At 52.2% G+C, this 21,356-nt stretch overlaps 1 protein-coding gene and 1 long non-coding RNA gene across 3 annotated transcripts; one reads left to right on the top strand and one right to left on the bottom strand.

Moving 5' to 3' along the window:
* Nucleotides 1-59: 59 nt before the first annotated feature.
* On the bottom strand, nt 60-8,376 carry LOC133478714 (uncharacterized). 2 transcript variants are annotated; one of them, XR_009788745.1, is made up of 3 exons: nt 4,723-8,376; nt 4,459-4,580; nt 60-1,226 (listed from the first exon to the last, which is right to left on the bottom strand). It is a non-coding gene; the product is annotated as an uncharacterized LOC133478714 (long non-coding RNA). The 2 variants fall into 2 exon arrangements; XR_009788744.1 differs by lacking the exon at nt 60-1,226 and adding an exon at nt 1,914-2,036.
* Nucleotides 1,906-21,304, top strand: LOC133478707 (integrin alpha-11-like). The gene is made up of 30 exons (XM_061775103.1): nt 1,906-2,043; nt 8,253-8,364; nt 8,934-9,058; nt 9,126-9,220; nt 9,644-9,758; nt 9,831-9,958; nt 10,371-10,519; nt 10,606-10,750; nt 10,842-11,007; nt 11,083-11,153; nt 12,522-12,666; nt 12,738-12,892; nt 12,976-13,128; nt 13,529-13,729; nt 13,824-13,948; nt 14,020-14,192; nt 16,294-16,433; nt 16,515-16,625; nt 16,789-16,874; nt 16,950-17,142; nt 17,378-17,470; nt 17,574-17,650; nt 17,719-17,802; nt 17,874-17,979; nt 18,404-18,523; nt 18,592-18,672; nt 18,739-18,849; nt 18,944-19,039; nt 19,953-20,069; nt 20,337-21,304. The coding sequence occupies exons 1-30, from the start codon at nt 1,992-1,994 to the stop codon at nt 20,418-20,420; spliced, it is 3,609 nt and encodes a 1,202-aa protein (XP_061631087.1). The 5' UTR covers nt 1,906-1,991; the 3' UTR covers nt 20,421-21,304.
* Nucleotides 21,305-21,356: the final 52 nt, after the last annotated feature.

Here is a 21,356-nt window from a genome sequence, read left to right as displayed (position 1 = left end):
CTACCCCCCCCCCAATAGCGATTCTAGCTCAAATCAGAACATTTTTGGAATGTGTTTTGCATAAGGAAAATGGCACTCTATATATATGTGAACTTTATAAGTTTTAAAATTGAAACTACCCAAGCTAACCATTAGCATGTCGGTGGTATTTTCCTCTTGGCACCCTTGAAGATTTCCTCGCTTTCAACGGAGGAGAGCCCGACGATTCTGCCGATTGTGTCCGGATGGCTTGAAGCGGTGAGGGAAAAATCCAGTTCGCTGAGGATGGATCGCGTTTCTTCCAGACGGAGGATGCCCGCACGACCGAGCCCCCGTACGTCTGCAACGGAGATTTGGGACGTTTGGGGTTTGGGCGGCGGTCCGACCCCACGAGGTCGTCTCTCACAGCCGAGTTCCGCAATCGGTAATGAGCAGACAAGATCGAGCTACGGCGGTGTCTTTGTTTTTCTTCTCACCCGTTCTTGGCAAAGAGCGTCCCTCTCTCGAATAAACCAAGGAAACCGGCGGCCTCAAATCGGGATGTTTTGTGTCATACTGCCTCCGATTAGAGCGCTCAAAATGGCGCAGAACACTCGTCAGAAGTGCTCCCGCCTAATGTGGACTGTACCGAGAGTTGGGGCATCTGGTACCTGGACCTTCAGTGGGGGGGGGGGGGGGCTGACCAGACTCAGTCCACCTCCTAATACCTAATACCATCGTGTCGCAATGAAACATAACATGAGTACTTCACAATTCCCAAGTCAAAAAAATAAAGAAAGAAAAAGTTCCTTGAAGAGCTTCTTCAAGAGGTCCTCGTTTTTTTTAGGTCGGTGGAGCAGGTGTGAGAGCACCTGCGAGTCTTCGTGGTGATGACGAGGATGATGAAGAGGATGTGTGGACGTGGTGTTGCGTTCACTGACAGCCCGACGAGCGGCCATCCATTCCATCCACGTCTGCTTCTCGTTAGTTGTGACCACAATTTTCCACTTGTTGCTTCCAGCGCGCTCGGCTCGTAGCGTGCGCGCGTGCGCCTGTGCGCGTGCGTGCGAGAGAGAAAGAAAGACACGTTGTGTTTTTTCAAAGCTGATCGATTCCAACACGGCTTGCGTGGAAGTGAAAAGTCAAGTGCGTGCGCGTGCGCGTGCGCGTGCTCTACATTCATTGGCCGAGGCGCGCACAGTCAGCACACGTGCACGCGTTGAGGTCGCTGTGTGCGGTAGGGGGCGCTCTCTCTCTCTCTCTCTCTCCTTAAAGTATAAAATGAAAACAGAGAATAATAATACAATAAATATATTACAAATACAAATAATAGAACATTGATTTGTATTTGTCTCAAACAAGCACAAGCGTAAAAATATAGAATGAAATGCAAATTTGAGAAGGGAGCAAAGTTTAGCAAATGTAACCCCCCACATGGAAATCATTTCAAAAGCCTTAACAACATACATAATCCAAAATCCATACATTAAAGAAGATTAAAGCAAATAAAATCCTGTCTTGAAAAGGTAAGAAATAAACTGTTCCGTTCTTTACCCTAAAATTGTTTTAGGTTAATGCACATTTTCATTTTCATAATTTAATAATAATAATAATACAATTTAATAAAGTAAAACAAATGAAACTATAACAAAAAGATCTTTTTTTGGAATATACTCAGAGAGGTTTTACAAGTGGATGAGGTGCCCTGGTCGTGCTGGTGTAAGGCTGGGCGGGGTCACTTGGGTGGGGGGGGGGCTGTTGTGGGAGAGGGGGGCTGCCAGGAATTGGCGGCGCCCGCGTGGACATGTGGCGCACACATTTCCTGTTTGGGTTGCAGCGGGGAAGGAGGGTGACGAAAGGGGGAGAAGGGGCGCAAAGGAGGTAAGGGACAGGAAGGGGGGCTAAGGGGGTGTTGTGTGGTTAAGCCCCGCCCTCTGCACATAAAAGGGGCGTGGGGCGAGCGGAGAGGTTCAGATCTGCTCGGATATTGGACCGACGTCCCGGATCTTGGATTTTGATCGGTCTGCTCCCTGATGGATTTGTCACGCGTCTTCTTGCTCATCTGCACCTGCGGCCTCCTGCCAGGTGAGAACAACGCACTGTTGCCATGGTGATCACACCATATACAGCCACCTATTCCCTGAGCCGTTTCCCCTCACGCGGGTCGCGGGCGTGCTGGAGCCTATCCCAGCTGTCATCGGGCAGGAGGCGGGGTACGCCCTGAACCGGTTGCCAGCCAATCGCAGGGCACACAGAAACAAACAACCCTTTGGCACTCACATTCACACCTACGGGCAATTTAGAGTCTTCCGTCAACCTAGCACGCATGTTTTTGGGATGTGGGAGGAAACCGGAGCACCTGGAGAAAAGCCACGCAGGCACGGGGAGAACATGCAAACTCTACACAGGCGGGCTGGGGATTGAACCCGGGTCCTCAGAACTGGGAGGCAGACGCTCTAACCAATTGCTCACCGTGCTGCCACCATATAATATATATATATATATATACACACAAACACACACACACACAGAGAGACGTGCATGGACAAAATTGTTGATTCATGAAAGAAAAACCCACAGCGGTCACAGAAATCATTTTACTTTGACGAAAGCAATAATAAATCAAAATGGAATGACCATTAGGGCGGCACGGTGGCCGACCGGTTAGCACATCGTCCTCACGGTTGTGAGGTTGCGGGTTCAAATCCGGCCCGGCCCGTGAGGAGTTTGGATTTTCTCCCCCTGCCTGCGTGGCTTTTCTCCGGGTACTCCGCTTTCCTCCCGCATCTCAAAAAAACATGCACGATTGGCGACTCTAAATTGCCCGTAGGTGTGAATGTGAGTGCCAACGGTTGTTTGTTTCTGTGTGCCCTGCGACCGGCTGGCAACCGGTTCAGGGTGTACCCCGCCTCCTGCCCGCAGTTAGTTGGGATAGGCTCCAGGGTACCCGCGACTCGCGTGAGGATAAGCGGTGTAGAAAATGGATGGATGGAATGACAATTAACCAATGAAAACCAGACATTGCTTTTGAATTGGGCTTCAACAGAATTCGTTCAAAAAACAAACTCATGGAACAGGCGTCGAAAAAATGATGGTACCCTTAGCGTCATATTTGGTTGCACAACCTTTTAAGGTCACGAAAATATTTTTGTAACTTTCCACTTTGGACTTGTGCACCTGTCAGCAACTATTTTGGCCCAGCCTTCATGAGCAATCTTCTCCAGTTGTCGCAGGTTCGAAGGGTGCTTTCGCCAGACGGCAGGTTTCAGCTCCTTCTGCAGACGTTCGATAGGATTTGGATCAGGGCTCATAGAAGGCCGCTTCGGAATAGTCCAATGTTTTGTTCTCAGCCATTCTTGAGAGTTTCTTGCTCTGTGCTTTGAGTCATTATCCTGTTGCAAGACCCATGACCTGCGACTGAGACCAAGATTTCATTTCTCTCTAGAAAACCTTGATAGTCTTGAGATTTTATTGCACCCCGCACAAATTCAAGGCACCCTGAGCCAGATGTAACGAAGCAGCCCCAGAACATAACAGAGCCTCCGCCATGTTTCACAGTAGGGACAGTGTTCTTTTCTTGGTATGCTTCACTTTTGCATCTGTGAACATAGAGCTGATGTGCCTTGCAGGTCAAAAGGTTCCAGTTTGGTCTCATCTCGAAGCTTTGCGGCTTGTCAAAGCTTCTGGAAAAATATCCTATGAGCCCAAACTGAAACATTTTGGCAAGCCATATCAGCTCAATGTCACACAAAATGATGACTGTCAAATCTTGTGATACAGTGAAAAATCTGAGATTTAAATTAAATATGTCTGATTTAAAATTGCAAAACTGTGAGACCGCAAAAAGAGAACTGCCAGGTTGTTTTTTGGTTTGTTTGATTTGGGTTCCTCTCGTTCCCGGTCCTTTTTGTCACGATTCTCTGCCTCGGACTGCTTCAGTATTAGTTTCACTTTTATTTGAAGTACAGTGTATTCTGCCAGAACATGTATCTTATATCATTTGGGTCCATCATACCTTCTGCAAGCTCCAGACGTAACACTGTCAAATATGGGAAGAAAATGCTGTTTTTAAATGATGATTTCATTTATTAAGGAAATTTACAGACAAATGCATGCAAACTCATCGGGAGACGCTTCATCTTGCAACAAGACCATGACCCAAAACACACTGCCAACACAACAAAGGACTTCACCAGGGGGGAAAAGTGGAAGGTCTTTGACTGGCCAAGCCAATCACCAGACCTTAACCCAACAGAGCATGCATTTTACCTCCAGAAGAGGAGACTGAAGGGAAAACCACCCGCAGAAACAAACAAGAACTGAAAGAGGCTGCAGTAAAGGCCTGGAAAAGCATTGCTAATGAAGAATGCAACAGTCGGGTCAAGTCAGCGGGTCGCAGGCTTGATGCACTTATTGCAAGTAAGGGTTATGCCACCAAATAGTCAACGTTAGTCACTCGAAGTTCATTTCATCATGTCTGTTCCAATTACTTTTGCTCACTTGAAAAGTGGGTGGCTTCAAACAAAAGGTGCTCTGTCCCGAGTTGTTGAACACATCAAGATGAAAATGCCAGGAAATGAAAGCCGGAATTCGGAACTTTCGTCTCATATCCAGCTTTTGATCTGAAAAGCAAATGTCTTCAGTATAGAAAAAAAGAAAAGATACTACCGTAGTCATTAGGAGCAGACGTCTTATATTTAATAGTTGGGCGTCATCAATTTGAAAAGGGCAAAATCTGACAATGGCCGATACACTCCTACTTACTTTTGTTTGAACTTTGACTTTTGTGGACTGAAACCTGGCTCTGCGAACGCATTCCTGACGGCGCGACAGCTGACCGGCTTCCAACCTGCTTGCCAGACAGCTCAGAGACAAAAAAGACAACAAATACACACGTTCATAATAACCATTCCAAAAAAATCACAAGCGGTACGGAAAATGGGTGGATCATGATCATCATAGAACAACAAACAAGTCGGTTAGCACATTTCATACAAGGATTGCAGCTCAGTGCGTTACAGTGCCGGAAAGAACGTCAGAAGGAAGATAAAATCAATTCAAAACAGAACAACAAAAGGCAAAAGAAAAGAGCAAGCTTCTTGCTCCATTGGAGATTGCCGATAGATATTTGATAAGATTTTGCAGCCCATTTCATAATAAACATCAGAAAGACAGACATTTTTCATTTTTGGGACTCAATGATAGTATGATAGTATGAAGCCAGCTTCTAATGTTGAGTCCAGTTATTATTCCCAATTTGGATTGATCTGACTCCGAATCAGGAATTGTTGGAGCCGCTCGAGTGCGACAACAGACGGTCGATGGACAGAGAACGCTTTGGAGACACGAAAAAAAAACAGTCACTGAGCAGTAAAGGGCTGCTAGTTGTCTGGTAATGCCGGTACAATATATTTGATTTGATTCTATATTTTTGGACAATTGTGCAAAAAGATGCAGAGTCCTCTTGCGCTTCGAGCAGTTGGAATGACTAATATCGCAATAGTCCGGCGCAATGACCATCGCGCAAGGGGCGCCGAGACTTCAAGGCGCGGATGCGGTTTCAAGTGACGAGTGGCGCGATCGTCTGGGACAATGTCGATTGTGCAAATGTTGCAGATACTCCTCAATCGGTGTGCAAATGGAGCAGATGCTACTCTGGCATGAGTGGCCAGTATATGCAAATAGTGCAGCGCGGCGAGACAACGACAGCGAGTGCACGACTAATGCATCGTTGGCCCCACAGAAATGGGACGACGAACTCAAGACAAAAAATTGCCAGCTTGTTGTAATGGAATTATAGGTCAGCTGTTTAAGAAGTTGATCGCAAGAGGGAAGAAGCTGTTGGAATGTCTACTAGTTCTAGTTTGCATTGATCGGTAGCGCCTACCAGAGGGAAGGAGCCAGAAGAGCCGGTGACCGGAGGGTCCGAGAGGATTTTGCACGCTCTTGTCTTAGTTCTGGCAGCGTGCAAGTCCTCAAGGGTGGGTAGGGGGTACCGACAATCCTTTCAGCAGTTTTGATTGTCCGTTGCAGTCGGAGTTTGTCCTTTTTTGTAGCAGCACCAAACCAGACTGTGATGGAAGAACACAGGACCGATGACAGGCGAGACGCTGAGCTGGAGAAGCTTGGAGGAAAGGAGTTCAGGGATGATGGTGTTGAACGCTGAGCTGAAGAACAGGAACAGGATCCTCGCGTAGGTCCCTGCACTGTCGAGGTGTTCAAGGACGAAGTGCAGTCCCATGCTGACTGCATCATCCGCAGACCTGTTCGCTCGGTAGGCAAACTGCAGGGGGGCAGCAGGGGACCTGTGACGCTCGTGAGGTGGTCCAGCACGAGACATTCAAAGGACTTCATGACCACAAATGTCAAGGTGACAGGCCTGTAGTCATTTAGACCCGAGATTGCAGGTTTCTTGGGGACTGGAATGATGGTGGAGCGTTTGAAACAGCTTGGTACTTCGCACAGTTCCAGAGATCTGTTGAAGATCTGTGTGAAGACTGGAGCGAGCTGGTCCGCGCTGACTTTGAGGTAGGATGGGGACACGTGGTCCGGGCCTGCCGCTTTGTTAATTTTTTGTTGTTTGATGATGCGTCTCACATCCTGTTCGCGGATGGTCAACGCAGAAGTCAGAGGTGTGATTGTGGTCGGGGTGCGGCCGGGTGGGTGTGCGGTGTGAAAGCGTCCTTTTTAAATCTGCAGTAGAAGGTATTCAAGTCGTTGGCTAGTGTGTTACTGTTCTCAGCTTGGGGGGATCATCACTTGTAATTGGTCAGCGATTGGAATGCATGCCAGACTGATTTCCTGTGAATTGAGTGGTTGCCCTCAAATTACGGCGTCGGGGGAAAGGAATTGTGTGGATTCGTCCCTGCTTTCCTGAGCAGACCGCATCGCGGAGCTTTCAGGTAAAGCAAAGGTGATGGTGGTGGGTTGGGTCCGATGGTGGCAGGCCCAAACGTATTGTGAGGGCCTGCTGGGAATGTCTGGCAGAGCCCCCTGTCAGAAGGAGTTTCGACTGCCACCTCCGACGGAACTTCGCCCACATCCCGGGGGAGGCGGCGGACATTGAGTCAGAGCGGACCACGTTCCACACCTCCATTGTCGATGCGGATGACCGGAGCTGTGGCCGTAAGGTGGTCGGTGCCTGTCGTGGCGGCGATCCCCGAACCCGTTGGTGGACACCAAAGGTGAGGGATGCCGTCAAGCTGAAGAACGAGTCCTAGGTGAGAAGCTCGGTCATCCGGGTGGGGCTCAGAGTCGAGCCGCTACTCTTATGCATCGAGGGTAGCCAGATGAGGTGGCTCAAAATTTTGGTTAAGTTGCCCCCTACACGCCTCCCCGGTGAGGTATTCTGCGCACGTCCCACGGGGAGGAAGACCCCAACCTGGAGAGACCCCTCTCCAGGTTGGCTCGGGAACGCCTCGGGATCCCCCCAGAAGAGCTGGACGAAGTGGATAAGGAGAGGGAAGTCCGGGTCTCGTGTTCGCTGAGCGAACAAACGTGTTGGAGATTTGCACTTGCTCTGTGTTCTTCACTTACAGTACTCGGATCGCTGAGAAGGCCACTGACTTGCCAAAAGCGTCTCAGGTCGGCAAACCAAATCAAGTCACGCGAAACGGCTCTTTCGCATTTTGTTTTTCAGAGTGTATAGTTTTTACAAGAGGCTTTGATTTTGCAAACGATGGGAGTATTTGCGTGTGTGGTTGTGTGAGTTCCGTGTAGCGTTTTAGCAAAAAGAGACGTCGAAGCGATCGAACATGCGATGCAATACCCAGTCAACACGGGGCCAGAACGGCCGACGTCGCTGCTTTTCCAACAATTGAGGTCGACGCATCGTGAAATTGCTCAATTGCGAAATAGTTGGCACCCAGGTCCTAATATGTGACGGTACGACACGGTTAACGCAAGTTGGGGGAGGGGGGGCGAAGTGTGCCCGCTGCGCGAGTCCGGCGACCCGGCTGCCGCCTCTTGGACGGAACCCCGGCGGCGCATGCTAGCACGAAAGTCAAACTACCGGATCGAGCTCATCGCGCCAGTCTCGCTACCGATCCTGACTCGGTATCGAGACTGTCGACATTCGGACGGATGTCGACAGTCCGGAATGAGTTCCTGGCCTGCGCAATATTCAGTGTTGGAATAGCTGCACGACAGCGTGCGTGGCATTTGCACCGACAGGAAAAGCTTTCCGCGACCTCTGCGGCGCGCTCAGCCTCCCAAAAAGTCTTCCTCACGGCTGAAACGGCTCGCCTTTGACTCTCACGTTCAATTGCGATGTGGTTGTCGTCGTTGTGTTGCAGACGCGCTCGTGTGCTTCAACCTCAACTCCAAGCGGGTGCAAATCTTCCGAGGCTCCGAGGAAAACCACTTCGGTTACACGCTACAACAACACTACGCGCAAGGACGCCGATGGTGACGGATGCTTCTCACACTCTTCTTTTCATCTGTTTCTAGTTTTCGCCTCGCTGCCGTCTATCTTCTCTTTTCTGCGTGCGTGCACACGTGTGCGCTTGTCAAATTTGTTCTTCTTTGTTCCCGCCGCCGTCGTCTCGGAATGTTTTTCTCCGTCGGAGGAAAATTCTTTGAGACGCAGCTGGACTCAATAAGGCAGACGACAACTCGCGTGCGCTCTACGTGCTCACCTTCATCTTGCTCGTCGTCTTGTTTATTGAGAGGCGGACAAACCATTGACATCGTTAACGGCGATGTCCCGCAGTGCATTGGGGGGAAACAAGCGCACTTGAAAAAGTAAACAGGAAGTGCGGACATGAGGATGTCGAATCCACGTTAACGACTCCCACGCGTTCCCGCCAAATGTATTCATACACACAGCACTTTTCAATTTCCCAGTAACCTCATTTTGGGGTCTTCACACATGCACGTGTGTGCGCGTGCATGCCCGGGCGTGCATAGGCGTGTTTGCACGCGTCCCCACGAATGCGTGTTCCTATGTGTGTGTGTGTGTGTGTGCGCGCGCGCAGGCTCCTGGTCGGCGCCCCCCTGGCCCGGACGGGCGACCAGCGGACCGGCGATGTGTTCAGGTGTCCCGTGGACCACGTGAACTCCTTCATGAACTCGAGCGGCGCCTGCAGCCGCCTTCACCTGGGTGAGCCACGCGGCCCGAAGCACCGCCCCCTGCCGGACGATCTGTTGACATGATGTCACATGACCAGGAAACGTGTCCGTGGACCGCGTGCCGGCCCAGCGGAAAGACGGGATGAGGCTGGGAATGACGCTCACCGCCGATCACAGAGACGGAAGCTTTGTGGCGAGTCGTGTGAACATGCTAAAAGTGACGAACGCTAACATGCTGACGCACACCAACATGCTAGCATGCTAACAATGACGCACAAACTTCTTAACACGATAACAATGGCACTCGCTAACACGGTGACAGAATAACATGCTGACGATAATGTATGCCAACATGCTAATTTGCTAACATGCTAAAATGCCAACAATGACACATGCTATAATACTAATACACTAACAATGACACACTCTAACACGCGCACGATGACTCAGGCTAACATCCTAAAACACAACAACGACACGCTAACATGTTAAAATGCAAACAACACACGCTAACAATGACACATGCTAACATGTTAACACGCAATCATGGTAACATGGCCACATGCTAACAACGACGGATGCTAAGTCGCTAACAACGCGGCGGTGTTGTCGGCAGACGTGCGGTCCGCGCTGGTCCCACGAGTGCGGCAGCTCCGTGTACACGTCGGGAATGTGCGCCCGCGTGGGAGCGCGCTTCCAAATCCTGGACGCCGTCACGCCCGCCTTCCAGAGTAAGTCCGTCCGTCTCCTCGCCGTCACGTCCTGTTCGCGTCCACCCGGGCATCCGTCTCACCTGTGCGCAGGGTGCGAGACGTTCGTGGACCTGGTGATGGTGGTGGACGGCTCCAACTCCATCTACCCGTGGGGCGACATCAGGGACTTCCTCATCAACGTCCTGAACAAGTTCAACATCGGCCCCAGTCAGACGCAGGTCGGTTGTCGTCCTCCTCGTTTTCACCGTCCTCCTCGTCATCTTTCTCCTCCTCAACTTCCTCGTTGTCAGAACCCTTCTCATTCTCTTTTTTGTTTCCCTCGTCCTTACCGTCCTCTCCATCTTCCCCTTCCTCCCGGTCCTCCTCGTCACTCTCATCCTCCTCGTTTTTCTCGTCCTCCTTGTCATTCTAGCCGTCCTTTTTCTCCTTGTCCTCCACTTCCTCCCGGTTTTACCCTCCAACGCCGTACTCCTCATGTCATTCTCCTCCTCAACCTCCCTTTCATCCTTGTCCTCGTCATTCCTGTCCTCCCGATCCGCCCAGTCATCCTCGTGCTTCCGGTTTTCCCGGTCCACCCCGTCCGTCCCTTGGCTTTTTCTGTTACCGTGACATCGGCGTGCGGGTGCGCAGGTGGGGGTGGTGCAGTACGGCTCCAAGGTGGTCCACGAGTTCCGTCTGGGCGAGCACCGGACGGTGGAGGAAGTCCTGGCGGCCGTGGGTGACATCAGACAGCGAGGAGGCGAGGAGACCCGGACGGCATTGGCCATCAACGTGGCCAGGTGCGCGCCTCGCCCCGCACGCCGCGCCGGAGATCGGCGCGTGTACGTGTGTATCATTGCCGCGCCGGTGCTTGCGGTTTCCTCAGATCGCAGGCGTTCGAGCGCGGCGGTCGTCCCGGCGCTCAGAAGGTTTTGGTGGTGATCACGGACGGAGAATCTCACGACAATCCTCAGCTCGACGACGCCGTCCGTCGGTGCAAACGCGACAACATCACCATGTACGCCATCGCGGTGAGACCACCACACGCCACGTGGCAAAACGACACGACACGACATGACACAATCACGTGCGGCGGAACTTCCTGTGTACGTGTGATTTGAGGTCCTGGGCTACTACAACCGGCGCGGCATCAACCCGGAGGCCTTCCTGAAGGAGATCCGCTTCATCGCCAGCGACCCCGACGAGGACCACTTCTTCAACGTGACCGACGAGGCGGCGCTGAAAGACATCGTGGACGCGCTGGGGGAGAGGATCTTCACCTTGGAAGGTGAGCGCGGCGCTCGCCACCGATGGCTAAATCGGGAAGACCGGGATGTCGACCGATCGCTCCGGTGTTTGTCAGGAAGCGGCGGGATGGGGCGAGGCTTCGGCCTGCAGATGGCGCAGGCGGGATTCTCCTCGCACCTTCTGCAGGTGAGTCCGCCGACTCCGCCCGAACGCAAACCTTCGCCTTTGCGGCCGTCTCGCGTAGCCGCACTCTCCGGGTTATTTGACGAAACATCGAAAAGACCAAAAAGCAAACATCTCATCAGAGCATTTGAAAAGTGCTGTACATAAACAATCGCACCCAAAATAAATACATATTTGGAATCAATTCTTCCTGTTTATGCAATGCAATACAATACAACAACACAAAAGCATAAGAACAAAAAACAACAGGAACACGAGGGCTACACAGCGCTAACGCAACCCGATCCAGTCGACAAACAACAGAAAGCCACAAAAGCGTAACACGCCAAAGATGACCCAACTCGAGCCCAAAGACAAGACGACGCAAGGGGAGCGGCGGCTCGAGCGCGTCGGTCGCCGACATCGGGACGCTTTGGGCACGAATGGCAACATACTTCAGAAGTACGTACACACTACTTTGAAGAATTGGTCAGGGCTTCATTTAGCTGAATTCTTATTACATTTGAAAATGAGAGTCCATTGTCTTTGCAAAACAAACCATCTTCCACTTGTAGTCATCATGATTGACTTTTTATTCAATCATTGGTTAATTGATTCATTTTCAATCAAATAAATGAAGCCGTAGTAGTAATGCCATTTCATTTTTAGCATTTTCCCAACATGAATTGAACATATACATTTGAAAATGTTTTCTTCCCAATCATTCAAATAATGAGAAACGATAAGATTGAAAATGGGAATTCAAAATTCGATCCTAATTGTATTGGTTCAAAAGGTTCATTTCTTTGCTTTGGTTTCGATTGATTTATCTACCAGCTCGCTGGTGAATTGATTCATTGTCAATCTTTTTTCAAAGACCCAACTGTATGGAAATCATTGTCAACTCGGTTTTGTGTCCGCGGTCCGCTGCCCGCAAAAGTTCGCTCCGCCCACACGATCGATGGAATCGGCTTTGTTTTGGGCGCGACGCGGACGACGGGGACACGGCGGGCATTTCCCGTGCGGCGTTTGGGTCGACGACAGTGTTCAATGAAAACGAATTTTAGCTCAGGGCGAGCGGACTCGGACTCTTCTGGACCGAACGATGAGCTCAAGTCAGAAAGGAAAAGTCGTTGCGGCGGAAAGCAGACGCGCGAGCGCAACCGAACTTCTCCAGAACATTCCTCTCGCACGTTTCTCCTCTCCTAGCGACCCGGACAACGAACGCCGCGTCATCGACATCTGCGCCGCTCGCCAGTCGCAGGGTGTGTGCGAGAAAACGAACAACTGGTCGCCCATATAGGCCAGGACACGTGTAGACATAGAAAACGGACTGGTCGCCAGACCTGGGACGAGGAGCTCGCATCTCAGCTAAGCGCTCGTGTTTCTCAGGACGGCCTTCTGGTGGGCGTCGTGGGCGCGTACGACTGGAACGGCGCCGTGCTGAAGCAGAGCCCGCACGGGAACCTGCTGCTCGCCCAGGCGGCGTACGGCGACCAGTTTCCCGAGGAGCTCCGGAACCACGCCGCCTACCTCGGTAGGAGCCGCCGGAGGGCGCTGTTGCGGCGCCGTGCCGCGCCGGCTGACGCCGCTGCCGTCCTCCCTCAGGGTACTCGCTGGGGTCGCTGGTCCCGACGGGCGCCTCGCGGGACGAGATCCTGGTGGCCGGAGCGCCGCGCTTCAACCACAGCGGGAAGGTCGTCGCCTTCACGCTGGATCGCCGCGGAAACGTCGACGTCCTGCAGGCGCTCTTGGGAGAGCAGGTCCGATCGAGACCTCACGTGACCTCACGTGTACGATGCGAGCTTCGTGTGTGTCACCTATGTTGTTTTCCCGCGTGCGTCAGATGGGTTCTTACTACGGCAGCGTGTTGTTGTCGATGGACGTGGATGGCGACTCGCGGAGTGACCTCCTCCTAGTGGCAGCGCCCATGTACTGTAGCCACGACGCGCACGAGACTGGCAAAGTTTACATCCACACACTCGACACACACGCAAAGGTGAACGCTCTGCACACAACACGACGACGCACACGACACCATTTCTGACCCACGGTTTGTTGATACCCGAAGTCTTTGGGGAGAGGGTGAACATTTTTTTTTAAGAAGAGATGGCAATAAAAAACAAACGGGACTATTTCTTTACGACACTCAATTACTCTGGTCTGGCCTGTAAAGCAGAAATGAATGAACTAAGTAGCTGGCGTGAAGGGACACGCATGAGGGAGGGACACGCGTGAAAGGGCGTGGCGCGGTTTTCGGTTTCAATAGGGCACCGGGATAGCCTTATTATACACACACAAACACAATTGTAGACACGTGAACACACGCAACTATACACGACAGAAGTGTATGCAGTGCTCCAAAACCAGTGTTTGCGTGTGTGCGCGTGCTCTCGCAGGCTCCGTTGGCGCTGCAGGGGGCGCTGCTTCCCTCGCCCGCTCACAATTCGCGCTTTGGCGCCGCCCTGGCGCAGATTCCTGACGTGAATGCGGACGGCTTCAACGATTTGGCGGTGGGTGCGCCGCTTGAGGATGACCACCGGGGGGCACTGTACCTGTATCACGGGCACCGCAGGAGCATTCACGCGCACCACGCGCAGGTGGGGGCGGCAGCCGCGCGCCATCGCCAACATACGTGACGCGCACACGCAACCATTGCCACGATCGTGACGAATCTTCCGTCTTCGTCCTCAGCGTCTCACCGCCGTCAGCCTCGACTTGGGACTCAAGTACTTCGGCCAAAGTCTTCACGCCGGCAAGGACGGCGACGGACTCGGAAACGTCGCCGTCGGAGCGCTCGGCGCCGCCGTCATCGTGCGGTCAGTCCCGCGGCGTGCACGCGCGTGCGTCATGCGTAACGTGACCATGCCCCGCACGTCACCCCCTGCAGGTGTCGCCAGGTGGTGCGTCTGGAGTCCACGCTGACGTTCGAGCCCGCCAAGGTGAACGTGTTCCGCAAGGGTTGCCAGAGAGCGGGACGAGCGGTCGCCTGCATGGTCGCCGTGGTGTGCCTGCGCCTGCGCGGCGCCACAGCCGACACGCGCGACGCCGCCCATCGCGTCGGTACGCGCGACGCTACCCAAGAGTCTTTCAGCATGTCGTCCAAGTGCTACGTTTTTTTTCCACTGCTATCGCCACTTTTGGCCTATTGGACGACTCCAGGATGAGATCACATCACACTGCTGGATGACAAGTTGCCACGTGCACACTCGAAACATCTGGACAACATCAGACGCACTCCTGCACGTGCGCACACACACTTACACAGACACACGAATGCATGACACAATCAGTGTGTCATGCAAAACCCTGGCTAAAGATGTCGCGAGCACATACACAGGATGGCGGACTTGTCGGTGAATCGGTGGCAGACTTGGAGAAACTTGAGGGAAGTTGAATTTCGGGACGCGGGACCGCTAGTGCTCCTCTGGCTCGTGGGCTGTTTCGGCCTTGAGCACTTTACACGGCCAACGAGAGGCCGATCAGATCTTAGCTCGCGGCCCGTGCCCAACGGGTCGGCGCGGCACGCTGGCTCTGGCCTTCGGGGGTTTGGTGCTAGATGTTCCCACAAAGCCTCCCCATCCGACTTCCACCGGGCGGACTTCCGTGCTCCAGCCGTGACGTTGTGCTTCGGCAGCTAACTCGGCATAGCGCAGATGTTTTCACTCATATGCCTCGTCCACGGAATCCTCCCAGCGTGCAGTGAGCCAAATTATGTAAACCTTCTTTAGGAAAGGGGACCGCAGCACCAGATCAGGCGTCAAGGTGGTGGCGGCGGCAATTTCTGGAGCAAACACCAGCTGTTTTCCAATATCTGCTATGAGTTTCCAGTCACATGTCACAAGTCCAGCTGTCTTCTGTCTGATGGTAGCTGTAGCCTCTTCGTGGATAAAGGCAGTTGTCCATGAGGGGTCAGATCTTGGCGGAGGTAGCTAAGTGACGCATCGACGCCCTACCATCGCCAAGATCTAACCCCACCGGTGTGGACGCAAGGGTCTTTAAAAGTCGGTTATGGCGCCACGTGTACTGGTTTTGCACCCTGCGAGTATGTGCCGGAGGGAGGCTGGCAAACACCCGGAGCAAAGGGCACAACCGGCATCTTTACCAACCCACCTGTGGAGATCATGCGGTGTCGGAAGTACGACAAACGTCTTCCTTCGTGCAGGAGCGGTGGCATTTCTCCAGGATGGGAAAAGTAGTTGTCAGCCCGAGGCCTCCTCTGCCTTGCTGAACATTGCAGACGATGTCAGCGTGCCTGAGAGCTAACGTTGCCTCTTGCGTCTCCATTTGTGCCCAGTCACCAAAAGGTGGTGACTTTCCCCTCATCACGAGAGCTTTAGATTTGTTTCTACTCATTTGTGTCACCTGCAGGTGTGTTTTTGCGCACTGTGAGCCTGGTGGGAGCCTGACCTTCCAAAATAAGTAGGGAGACTGGGCAGACTTGGCCGATGTTCACTGCGATCAAAACGGTCTGCGCCACACTTTGGGTCAGGTCCTCGTCTGCCGGACTCTTCTCGTGAGCCTCCAGAGAAACCTACAAACATCTGGTGCATTCTTAGACACTATGTATGAGACTCCATTTGGCCCAGGACCCGATGATGTTCTTGCCCCACAGACAATCTTTTTCACCTCTCTCCAAGTTGGAGGGCCAGTCTCATATTGATGCTCTGGGGGGGATGTCTGACAGGATGGCCAGGTGATGATAGCGCTTTGGATCAGGTGCTTCTCCAGGTTGCTCTTTGGTGTTTTAAGAACTCCACTTTTCTCCTTGGTGAAGAGAGTCTTTAGAAGATCTTTGTAGAACCGTGTTCTGGTTTGTTCTTTCTTCCTTCTTGGTTTCTGTAAATGCTCTGCTCTACGGAGGGATGCCAGACGGATTTTAATGTCAGCCTGGAGAGTGCTTATGCCCTCCTCCTTTTTGCACTCCAGAAGGTCTTCTTCCACCGTTTCCAGAGTTGTCTCCTCTCTCGATCTCCTATTGCCTCCTGCAGCCTGTTAAGCACCTTTCAACTCTTCTACTCTAAAGTGTTCCGCTTCATACATTGTTTACTCGTGTAACAGTTCTTGTTAAAATGGACTCCGCCTCGTGTCCGCCAAGTTGCAAGTCATTCAGCGGCACATCACATCCGCTAACGCCTGACCTCTGACTCCACCCCCTCGACAGCCGTTCGCTACCAGCTGAGTTTAGACGAAAAACGATTTCCTCATCGAGCCGTTCTGGACGACCGCGAACAACTACAGACGGAAACGATGACGCTGACAACAGGAAGTCGACAATGCCGACGTCACGGATTCACAGTGCAGGTGACACGCACGCGTGCACTCACCGCAGACAAACACGCGCACACACAAGTAGACTGACAGGCTGAGCGGTCCTCTGAACAGGACACGATGGATTACGGCCGTCCAATCACGGTGGGGCTGGAGGCGGGGCTGCGGAGCTCAGAGGACGGGCCGATGCTGGACCCCGATTGGCCCACGACGCTGAAGGCCGAGGTGAAGTCACGGCACCCTGCGACCTCCGCTCCCACGCTGACGATGCAACCGAGCGCGCTGGGTTGCTAATCGATGACGTAGCACAGCGGAAAGAGGCTATCGTAGCCTTTAGCTTAGCTTAGCGTAAACGTTCCATTAGCTAGCATTGTTGCTTTTGTTGCAGCTTCCATTTTGGAACGGATGCGCGCAGGAAGACGCGTGCGTGCCAGACCTCATCATCAACACGCACACCGACCTCACCAGCGTCCAGTGAGTCTCTCACTCTCACACGCGCATACAGGCGCACACACACACGCAGTAAGAAGCGTCTGTGTTCCCATGTAGACAGTTGTGCAGTTCTCCGGAGGAGGCGTGGCGGTCGGTGTGCGGGCAGGCCGCCGGTGCGTTCGTGGTGGACACGAGGCGGAGGAGGGCGGCCTTCTTCGCCCGCCTGGAGAACCGCGGTGAGAACGCCTACGGGACCTCCGTCCTCATCTCCTCCTCGCGCAACCTCGTCTTCGCGAGCCTCGTCGTCAAGGTGAGCACGCGGAAAACGTAGCTTTGAATTGAATTGATACGAGTCGGTTCGAATCGATTAGTTTTAATTCAATTTTATTCGACTGGATTTGATTCGATTCAGTCTGAGAGTCCGTCATAGCGATTCGGGAGTCGGGAATGACGAATCATCCAGTCGCTGCGTTCGGAATCATTCGTCATTCCCGACTCCCGAATCGTTAGCGAAGGATTTCTCCGGCCCCGGCCTTTTCTGACAGGACCAATCGGACGTGCGAATGGAGTGCTTCTCCGAGGAGGCCAATCAGAGGCGGTGTAACATCAGCGCTCCGTTCATGAAGGCCTCGTCTCAGGTGCGAGCCCGAGATGTTCCTTCGTTTGTCCACGTGCGCCCAGACGCGGACTGGTGACCGGTCCCGCATAGAAAACGGACGGACGCTGGCTTTCTCGTTCCAGGTGTTTTTCCGGGTGGAGTTTGAGTTCAGTTCTTTGGTCTTTCTGGACCATCTTTGGCTCGCCATGGCGGCCAGCAGGTGAGAACGCCGCAAACATGCAATCACTCACACGTTAAACGCGTAACGTGTGTGCGCGCGCGTTCTAGCGAAGGCGAAGACGCCTCCCCCGATGACAACGACGCCGAGATCACGCTCGCCCTCAAGTACCGAACGGACATCGTCTTCACCGCGTCAGTTGGCCCGCCGGCGATCGAACGTCCGCCGGCCAATCGAATGACAGCTCGTCTCTCTCCCTCCGCAGAGATCAAAGCCCCTCCCGCTTTGTCGTCCAATCAGAGTCTTTGGCGTCCCCGGGAGATGAAGACCACGAAGACGACGCCTTCCCATCTTTCAACGTGTCTTTCTATGTCAGTCGCGTGGAAAGCTGCTTCAGCTACTAGTCTGCATCCTACTAGTGCCCGCAATTGGTCATGTACTAGTACACTCTTTACAACTCGGCACACTTAGAATGATTGCCTGACTAGTGAGGCAAAACTGTGCACAAGTTGACAGCGCCATGCTACTAGTGCCACTAATAAGCAACAATTCTACTAGTGCTTCACAAGTGGTGTGCAGATGTCAACTAGTGACGTAGTTGTGCACTCTCGTCATTCTACTAGTGTGCAGAAATATCATACAGTAGTAGGAAAGCACTAGTGGGAAAAGGGTCGCGAGTAAAACATTGACCTTATATATATATATATATATATATATATATATATATATATATATGCACACACACAAAGAGAGAGAATGTGTGAATATGTCAATGTGTGCGTTTTGCGGTCCCAGCTGGAGAACCTGTCGTGGTTCCCCGTTGAGGGCGTGTCCTTCAGGGCCGACCTCTGGGCTGTGAGTCTCCATGGCAACCGTCTGCTGAGCCTCACGCACTGCGGCCCGGGCCGGGACCAGGTTCGTTCCTCGGCCGCGCCCGTCCAGCCGTCGATCGCCCGGCTCACGCCCCTCCCTCGTCTCCGCAGGCCGCCGCCTCCTGCGTCCTGACGCAACCCGCGGCAGCCAATCAGGCGACAGCGGAGGACCTGACGCACCTGACGCAGATGGTTGGTGTGCGTACGTGCGCACGTTTGCACAAGCCCAAAGTAACACTGTGCGCGTGCCTCGTGCAGAACGCCAGCAACAGCGCGAGCGTGTCGGCCGTCTGCAAACTTTTCCTTCCGGCGTCCGATCGCGTCACGTTGACCCTGAGAGGAAGACTCCGGCGACCGGTCTTGCAGAAGGTCACTCGCTTCTGGCATTTTCCACCCAATAGCGATTGGTCCCCCAGAAAATCCGCAAGTACTGAATTGTGAATTGCGTGTGCACCTTCTCCAGGTGGTCTTCAGGACTCTGCGGGTTTTGCTCAGCGCGGACGTCCGCTTGGACTCTTCAGGGCCGTTCTTCCTGCAGCAGGAGGGTCCAGTCAGACAGGTGCGGCTCTGCGCTTTTCTCGGCCTGTCGGAAAGCCCCGTGAGCACAAATTCCGTCCTTGTGCGCGTATCCCGCGACGCAACTTGAACCGTCGTCCGGCGACGTCATCAATTGTTAGAATTCCCGACTTTGGCGCCATCTGTTGTCCGAAACGCGTACGACGCTCAAGTCGTGCCGTTCGGACGGCGAAGACGACTTCGCGGACTTTGGTCTCGGTTTGGATTCCGAGGAAGCCGGTGGCCAAGTCGAGCCGCAAAGACTTCATCGTGATGCGCAAAACGCGTTCGGCAAAACGAAGCGCTGCGAACAAAACACCCGCAGCCACTTGAAATGTCTGCAATGTCACAAGATGTCACCAAAGATGACAAGAGCCAACGTTTAGACTTCATTTGCGTTTTTACATATATTTCTATAAACAACATGTACAGCGGAGCGGGCCAAAAACCCGTGGATAATTGATGCATGGAAAAAAAATATATATTTTGCTTTTAACCACAAAATGTCCGCCAATGTGTGAACCTGCGCGTGACAAAGCGCGAGCACGCAGGGCTCCGCTCTACTTCCCTTTTGGCCAAAGACCCCGGCTAGAAAGTCAACAACATTTTTAGCTTAGTTCGGCTTCAAACAATCACGTCATCAACGTGTAGTCACGCTCGTTAGCGAAGCATACACACTAGTCGGCAGACCCGTTGTCTGGTTTTGCTCGCGTGATGTTTAACATGCAGCAAATTTGTTAAAAAAGGAAAAGAAAAGAAAAAAAGCTTGAAAAGTTGATCGACGAGAACAATGGGCACAACAGCAGCGGCATCAACAAAAGTGATAATCGCACCATGACAGCGCCGCCACCACCGCTAATGTGAGTGTGTGTGTGTGTGTGTCACGGCGCCCCCATGTGGCCGGAGGTCATGCGCAGACGTTCGTGGAGCTGAAGAAGGAGCACAAGTCCGGCGCCATCTTGCTGATTGTCATTTTGGGAAGTTCAGCTGCAGGATTCTTCGCACTGGCCATTATCGTGCTCGCGCTGTGGAGGGTGTGTGTACACACACACACACTGTAGTATGTTTACACAAACATTCACATTTACACTATGATACTTGCACACACACAGAAAGTCACATCTATATACACAAAGTCTCACACACAAATACACACGGACACCCCCCCACTCCTAAATACTAACAAGCATACTCCCACACTTACATTGACAAACTCACACAGATCAGCATTCAGACAAACTCTTATCTGTACACACACACACACACACACACAACTAATGTGTGCTTGCGTGTGCGCGCAGCTGGGCTTCTTCTCCAGGAAGAGGCGGAGTCTGGCGCAGGAGGAGCCAGCAGCAGCCAATGGGAAGCCGGCGGACGTTTTGTGACGACGCGGCGGGAAGACGGCGGCCGCAGCACGCGATGACATCATCGACGATGTTGCCATTCTTTGGGTAGAGGGGGCGGAGCTTGAGGGGACATCCTGGCCACGACCTCCGGTGACTTCCACAAAGATGGCCACCGGGAGCGCTCACCCAGGCCCCCTGGTGGCTGAGCAAAGTGCTGCCATAAATTTCCACTCCCGCCAAAACATTCCGCCGTACTAAGTGATGCCAAACCGCTATTGGCCGGCCAGTCGTCGGGAGCAGCCATTGGCCGTGTCAGTTTGGCTCAATGTCAAAACTGTAACAAGAAGGTTGGTTGCATGCTTCCGGAAGACGCCGTCTCAATTCCGCACGTTTGGAATCGAGTGACTTTTCAAATATGACAACAACTACTCCATGACTCCAAAAGGGACATTAAGGAAATGAGTTTTCGGTGTGCGGAAAGCACCAAGGGGCAGTTGAACGCGCCTTCGTCCCTTGAACGAATTTGTCATTATGCTTCTTTACAAAGACTTTCCTCTTTAAAATAGGAAAATATGTAGAAATATATTTTAGAAAGCATGTTAAATATGTATTTTTCATTATTTGTTTTCATAAGGGTGAAATTTTATATTCATAAAGGTAAATATGACAATGAGAAACGTACATTTACACACCTTAACAAAGACTTTAGGAAGAAAAAGGCTCGAAAAACTACAAATATTTGTAAACACTAAATTATTTGAACACAGTTGCAAGCCCCAGCATTTGTTTTTTTATGCATTTTTTATATACTTGTGATATACTGAATGTTCTCAATGTTTGTTGCATATATATATATATATATATTATATACTGTTCAATACTATTTTTTTTCTTTAATAAAAAGGGGAAGAAAAGGAAACTGACCACTGATTACAACTCTGTCATGATTACCATTGGCGTCAACTTAGCAATATT

Source organism: Phyllopteryx taeniolatus, chromosome 5 (assembly GCF_024500385.1).
Source record: "Phyllopteryx taeniolatus isolate TA_2022b chromosome 5, UOR_Ptae_1.2, whole genome shotgun sequence".
NCBI lineage: Eukaryota > Metazoa > Chordata > Actinopteri > Syngnathiformes > Syngnathidae > Phyllopteryx > Phyllopteryx taeniolatus.
Note: the sequence above shows the minus strand (reverse complement) of the source record. Positions and strands in the feature narration are given on the sequence as shown.